The sequence below is a fragment of the Helianthus annuus genome, chromosome 5 (assembly GCF_002127325.2).
Source record: "Helianthus annuus cultivar XRQ/B chromosome 5, HanXRQr2.0-SUNRISE, whole genome shotgun sequence".
In the NCBI taxonomy this organism is placed as follows: domain Eukaryota; kingdom Viridiplantae; phylum Streptophyta; class Magnoliopsida; order Asterales; family Asteraceae; genus Helianthus; species Helianthus annuus.
The window spans coordinates 124161810-124169017 of NC_035437.2; the positions used below are offsets into that span (position 1 = coordinate 124161810).

The 7208-nt window shown below is 36.5% G+C and overlaps 1 protein-coding gene across 1 annotated transcript; it reads right to left on the minus strand.

Annotated features, from left to right (window-relative positions):
- Positions 1–919: 919 nt before the first annotated feature.
- Positions 920–2409, minus strand: LOC118492153. Its single transcript, XM_035989961.1, has 4 exons — positions 2277–2409; positions 1962–2192; positions 1338–1870; positions 920–1237 (listed from the first exon to the last, which is right to left on the minus strand). The coding sequence occupies exons 1-4, from the start codon at positions 2407–2409 to the stop codon at positions 920–922; spliced, it is 1215 nt and encodes a 404-aa protein (XP_035845854.1).
- Between the last annotated feature and the right edge of the window lie 4799 nt (positions 2410–7208).

Below are 7208 nucleotides of genomic sequence, written 5' to 3' on the forward strand. Positions count from 1 at the left end.
AGCCCAAACTAAGGGCGAATTAAACAAATACTTCAAACCTTTTTCAATCTCCCCAAGCCAAATTCGCCTCTTTTGACCGGTTATTAACCCAAAGGTAACCTAAGGATTTAGCTTCTTCCAATACTTTAGTAACCGCAGGGGGAACATTATTGAAAACGACATCGTTACGCATACTCCAGATGCACCAAATTACCGTTTGGATTATCGCCTGGATTATGGCCTGAAGACATTTTTTCCTCTTCCTCGAACCCGGGCTATACATGTGCATGTCCAACAGATCTCTGAAACTAAAGGCTAGAATAGGAGGGAGTTTGCACTAGATCACAACATTTATCCACACTAATTGGGAGAAGTGACAGGAACAAAAAGGTGATTACATGTTTCCACGTAATCGCCACAAAGAATACACAGTAAATTCAGAACATTATATTTCTCAAGGCGATGGCATTTTTCGTCGGCAGCTTTTCTTGCTCCGCTCTCCACGATACCAAACCAACTTTTTTGGGGATCCAGTTATTCCATACGAAAAGATAGTTTGGAATAATTTTGTTGAAACCTCTAGTATTGTATTTAATACTTGACACCGAAAAATTACCAGACTGGTCAAGGTTCCAAACGACTTTATCTATACCCGACGACAAACGAACCACTGCCAAGAGCGATGTCAAAGTCTGGAGTTCCTGCTGCTCATCAACCCGAAGTAATGGACCTCGCCCAGTTCCATGAGAAATGTGGCCCAATGCTGCCATTTTGGACCCGGTCCACCACAAGACATGATTTTTTCGATTTCCAACTGAAATAACCTCTTGAACCTGGAATAAAAGGGCTGCTTACTACACCAGTTATCTAACCAGAATGATGTACTTGCCCCATCCGCTACAATATTCGAGACTGCCTTAACCAAATCCACACCCACCTTTCATAATTGATTTTGAACACTTATAATTTGTTTCCATGGCCCAGTCACTATGACTTTTGCAAGGATGATGGTCCATGATCTAGAGTTATGGTGGATTGCCCATATAACTCTTCTCCATAAACCACCTCTTTCCGATTTAAAATGCCACCACCACCTAGCAAGCATTGCTAAGTTGGCATCTTTAAGAGACCCAAACCCCAACCCACCATACTCCACCAGAGCGATCGTCATATCCCAAGCGACCCAGTTCATCTTAGCATTTTCTTCCGATCCACACCAAAAGAAAACCCTCCGACATCTTTCAAGATCTTCCAAGACCTGTACCGGAGCATTGAATAAAGAGAAAAAAATGAGTTGGAAGGAAATTCAATAACAATTTAAGAAGAGTTATCCGACCCCCATATGATAAATGCCTTGCCTTCCAAAGAGATAGCCTACTTCTGAAAATGTCCATCACCAGTTTCCAGTTTTTGACGAGATTCATGTTCACCCCAACGAGTAAACCTAGGTGTTTAAGCGGAAATGACCCTTTCTTACACCCAAGTAAACCCGTCATGTTTTGGACCTCATTGTCACTCACCCCAATTCCATATACACTACATTTAGCAAGATTTACTTTAAGAGAAGTTAAATACAAACATCGAAGAATTCTTCTCAGGTTGACCACATTTGACACAGCCCATTCACCAATAAACATGACATCGTCGGCATAAGTAAAATGAGAGAGGTACAGCCCATCATTACTGCAGCGGAGGCCATTAAAAAGACCAATAGATACGACCCTTTTCATGATCCCCATGAGAGCTTCCATAGCTATAACAAAGAGGAAAGGAGATAGCGGATCACCTTGGCGGAGACCACGAGTACACTCAACTCCAATGTAGGCAACCCATTCACTAAGACGGATGCCCTCTCCAAACACAAGGTTGCCATAATCCAACTCCTCCACCTCTTCGGAAAATTCATTTGTTGCATGATCGAGTTGAGAAAAGCCCAATTAACCGATCGTACACATTGTGTATGTCGACTTTTAAGAACATACCCTTCCTTTTAGCGTTTTTTATCCATCCCATGAGCTCGTTTAAAATTAGCGGATCGTCGCTTATACTCCTTCCAGCCAAGAATGCCGATTGTTCTTCAGAGATAAGTTTCCCGATTAAACCTTTCAAACGATTAGCCAACACTTTTGATATCACCTTATTAATCACCCCAATTAAGCTAATTGGTCGGAAATCAGACAGATGAACCGGGTCTTTAGCCTTCAGGATTAGGGCTATGAAGGAGGAAGATTAACATCTATTCAGTGATCCTTCTGCATAAAACCTGTCAAACAATTTAAGAAAGTCATCTTGCAAACCTGCACAACATCGTTTGACAAAGCTGAAATTAAAACCATCTGGGTCCGGGGCCCGGTCCCCGGCACAATCCCAAATGGCTTTCTTTGATTTCGAGGAGTGTAAAGTAAATGAGTAACAATGGAAGGTTTCCATTATAATCATGAAAAAATATTTATTAATTTATTAAGTTTTTACATATTATGGATTTAGCGAGAAATATGAGAGAGATTATCTTTTTATGTTAACTAGTTTAAGATTCCGTGTGTTACACGGGCTGAATAAAAAAAATACTTCTTATAAATTTATTGATTTAATAAATTATATATAGATGTAGATGCTACTATGCTCACAATTGGTTCCTGTTTTATGGCTATTAATATATTTTAACACCCCTTACTCCTTAACACAAAGTGGCTTCTTATTAACAAATAAATACGAAGAAAATCACTGGTCCTTTTATATATTATATTTTACTTTATAGAATATATAATATAATTCATTTTTTAATAATACAAAATGAGGCATCAAATATGGAAAATTTTAAATTACAATATATAAGTTTTGCTCTTTACTTCTGTTGTACGTGGGACATGAAGTCTTAAACCTAGGACCATGAAATCTAAGTGTATTTAAAGGCTTTTGCCTTTGCTAATGGGTCAACAAGCTCATTGGTAATTACAATATATAAGTAACAAACATATAAGCAATCTATAAATCTCTAAAAATTTCTTTGTACATTACATTTGTCGTCTTATTTGTAATATTTTTCATCTTTGTCTAATATTAGTAACTTGACTTTATATCTTCTTTTTATTCTTAATAACGTCACATATAACTGCTCATGAGCAAAAACAATTCTTTTAAGTACAAACCAACATTTGATAGTGATAGTGTGTTTGACTTTTATTACTATTCATTTGCTAAACATCAAATTTTGTTTATTTATAAACTATGCAAACATTTTAAATATAGAAATGATTTTCAGTTATCATTCAAGATTTCATTAGTAAATATTATATATATATATATATATATATATATATTAATTTCAACAAAAGAGAAGGCAATTTAAACTATTACCATTCTTGAACATAATTAAAAACTTTAATTATTTTATAATTTGAATGCGTAGAATATATATTTTATTTTTTAGAAGTCAGTTATAATTTATATAAGTTACAATTATAGATTATATTTTAAAAGGCCATTGCATTTATTAAGTGTTTTAGGAATGACGACTTAAAAAGGGAAACTAAAAATTAATACACTTATAATGAAATTACTTTTACAATTTAGTTACAGAAACAACTTTATATAAAGAAGAACACCATCTCGAAATTAAAGTAAAAAATCTCATAAATATAAAAAAAAGATTTTATTAATCTTACAAAGGAATGTAACTAAAAAGCAATGATACATCAAAATAATCAAAAACATTTTTTTATTATTTAATTTAATATTTAAAAAAAATTCGTATGCAATCCTGAATAAACTATTGATAATTCTATGTTGCATTGAAAGAATATTATTAAATGTCAATAAATCAAAGGATATAATTGATATGCATCAAATGCAACACATAAATTATATCAAATCAGGTATAAAATCAACCCTTTTTATGTACTAATACCGGAAAAAGTATGTTTCTTTGTATACTTTTTATTTTCAGGATTAAAAGAGCTTAAATGTACAAAAGTAACACATTAACGGAAAAACCCAACATAAATACAAAAGAAGAGAAGTTGACATATTATACCGACCATTCGAGCTTCACCCCAAGACAAAAAATAACAAATCAGAAGACAAGCATAGGGTCGTGCCACGAGGCATGGGGTCGTGCCCCACTCCAGATTCCATGAAGAAAAGACAAACAGAAGCAGACAAGAGACACGGGGCCGTGTCCCATGGACACGGGTCGTGGTTAACTCCTAGATATGCAAAATCTTCAATAGTACAGCAAGTACAAGCCCACGGGGCCGTGCCTTTGACACAAGGGGTCGTGTGAACATACGGACTAGCAGATAAGAAGGGGTCGTGCTATCACGGCCCTTCGCCCCGGTTTGACCCGGTCTAGAGCCGTGAGGCAGGAAATCCCGTGGTATTTAATTTAGGCGACAGCGGAAGTCTTTTAATACAGAATCTTTTAATACTCAATTGCCCGTTTAGTTTATTACATAAAGTTTAGGGATAAAACCCTGTAATATACACTAAGGTGATTTCTCGGGGAAATCTTTATTTATTTACATTGAGCCACTTTTCTAAGCTTGTAGTGCTTCATGGCACTTTTCTTGGATCACAACAGATCACCTGAAACATGTTTGAAAAAGGTTTTGTCAGCGGGGAAATACTGAGTGAATCATTCCTTTTAATTAAAATAACACGTTGTTATAATTTACAGTATTAAGAGCGATTACAGCGTTTCCATATCAACCAACTACCCACAGTATTTGTCACTCGACCGGATCTGTGACTGTGGTCATATCACTGTTGGGTCCGTTCACCCACAAGTGACGTTAATCACTATTTAGGTCCGACTACCTAATAGTGTATATCATGATTTAGGCTTGCTTACCTAAAATGATATAAATAAAAGTAATGTGCACAATACCCCACATACTGGCTGTAAACTTGGCGATTACAAAGACTTAATCCCTGTAATTATAACTTTGGAAAATAATTTGGAGTATTGTAAAACAGTTGATAAAAAGAGAATGACTCACATTGCAGGTTTAACGAGCAGAGTATAAGCCTACTGATTAGCCTTGATTAACCTAATTTAAATAACAATGCATACACAAACGGGTTAGTAACTAATACAACAGTTACGACAATTCACGAGATTAAACCCTCACAACGATTTACAAGTGCAATACTTAACAATTCAGTGGATTCAAAACGAATGACAGAGTATAGTCCGAGTTCGAACAGCACTCAAACATTCAAGTCAAAATCACGATGAATAACAAAGTATAACTCAATTTGAGCAGCACTCAAACAATCGTTGGATAATTATAATCGATCGGACATTGAATCGTAATAGCGATCGAGTTATTACCCTGATTGCGGCAGCGATTCGTGAATCGTGTGTGTTGCAGATTGTTTCTGTTATAACTCAACCTATGTAAAGCGAATTTACGTCGTTCAAAAGACAGAATTCAAGTCCCAATGTCGGCTATTTATACAAATTTTTGGACCTCGCTTACGGACCGTAAGCCCTTATCCCTTACGGTCCGTAAGGGAAGCAGTCTATTTATAGGGTAGCTGGGTTCGGGAGTAGCCTTGCTGACTTGACAGAATTTTATTTTAAAATTTTGACAACGAGTTATTGTGATAATCGTTGGCTAGGTTTTATCACCCCTCCTGAGTTTTAGGGGCCCTGATCCTGATTCCGATTGTTCTGGAAATTTTAGGGTTTACGCAGAATTACTTGGGCGTCTCAATTAGGGTTTCCTTATTGGATAATTATCATACTAAGTATTAATTTTAGTGAGAGTTGTTACATCCTCCCCACCTTAAGAAAATCTTGTCCTCGAGATTTACTGGAATAGATGAGGGTATTTTCGCTTCATTTCTGATTCCAGCTCCCAAGTGTATTCTGGTCCTCTCCTTGAATTCCATTTGACTTTGACCAGCACTAGTCGTTTGTGCTTGAGAAACTTGACTTTTCTAGCTTCTATCTATAGTGGTTTTTCTATGAATTTCAGCTTTTCATTTACCTCTATATCTTGAAGAGGTACTACCAGGGATTCGTCTGATAGACATTTCTTGAGATTGGATACATGAAATACATCATGTACTCCAGCTAATTCTTCTGGTAGTTGTAGACGATAAGCTACTGGTCCTATTCGTTGGATTACTGGAAATGGTCCTACGTATCTTGGACTCAGCTTTCCTTTCTTACCGAATCGTACTACTCCTTTCCAAGGAGAAACTTTCAAGAGCACTTTGTCTCCTACCTGAAACTCTAGTGGCTTGCGGCGATTGTCTGCATAGCTTTTCTGGCGATCTCTAGCCGTCTTCATTCTTTCCTTGATTTGCGTTATCTTGTCAGTGGTTTCTTGCACAATTTCAGGTCCTGATAATTGATTTTCTCCTATTTATGCCCAACAAACTGGAGTTCTGCACTTACGTCCATATAGTGCTTCAAATGGAGCAGTTTCAATGCTTGAATGATAACTATTATTATAGGAGAATTCAGTTAAGGGTAAGTGGTTATCCCAATTACCACCAAAATCAATTACACATGCTCGGAGCATGTCTTCCAGAGTTTGTATCGTCCTTTCACTTTGTCCGTCTGTTTGTGGATGGTATGCAGTACTCAAATTTAGTCGGGTTCCCATTGCTTCCTGGAAACTAGTCCAGAAATGGGAAGTGAAACGACTATCCCTGTCTGATACAATGGAGAGTGGGACTCCATGTAAAGATACTACTTCATCTACGTACAACTTAGCTAGCCTTTCCATGCTAAAGGTTTCCTTCATTGGTAGAAAATGAGCTGATTTGGTTAATCGATCCACAATTACCCAAATCGCATCATTACCTTTTCTGGTTTTGGGTAACTTAGTAACAAAATCCATTGTTATGAGTTCCCATTTCCATACAGACATTTCTAACTGTTGTAGTAGTCCTGAAGGTTTCTGGTGTTCTGCCTTAACTTGAGAACAAGTAAGACATTTTGATACATAACTGGCTATATCCTTTTTCATACCTATCCACCAGAAATTATTTCTTAAATCTTGGTACATCTTATTGTTTCCTGGATGTACGGTATACCTAGATTTATGAACTTCTTCTAAAATCTTATTTCTTAAATCTCCTTGCTTAGGTACCCAAATTCTCTTCTTGTGGAATCTCTAAATTCCATCACTTCCTTGTTCCAGTTCCTTTATATATCCTTTCATTTCTTCAGCATCGTCCTTGATTGCGGTTTCTTGAATTTTCTTCAATTGATC

Bases quoted from the DNA above. Each gene is read 5' to 3' on its own strand.
- LOC118492153 (XM_035989961.1), bottom strand. From the start codon at position 2,409: ATGGAAACCTTCCATTGTTACTCATTTACTTTACACTCCTCGAAATCA. The intron at 2,193-2,276 runs GTTTGCAAGATG...CCTCCTTCATAG, and splicing joins TGTCAAACGATGTTGTGCAG to CCCTAATCCTGAAGGCTAAA. The intron at 1,238-1,337 runs GCAAGGCATTTA...GCTCCGGTACAG, and splicing joins GTAGGCTATCTCTTTGGAAG to GTCTTGGAAGATCTTGAAAG.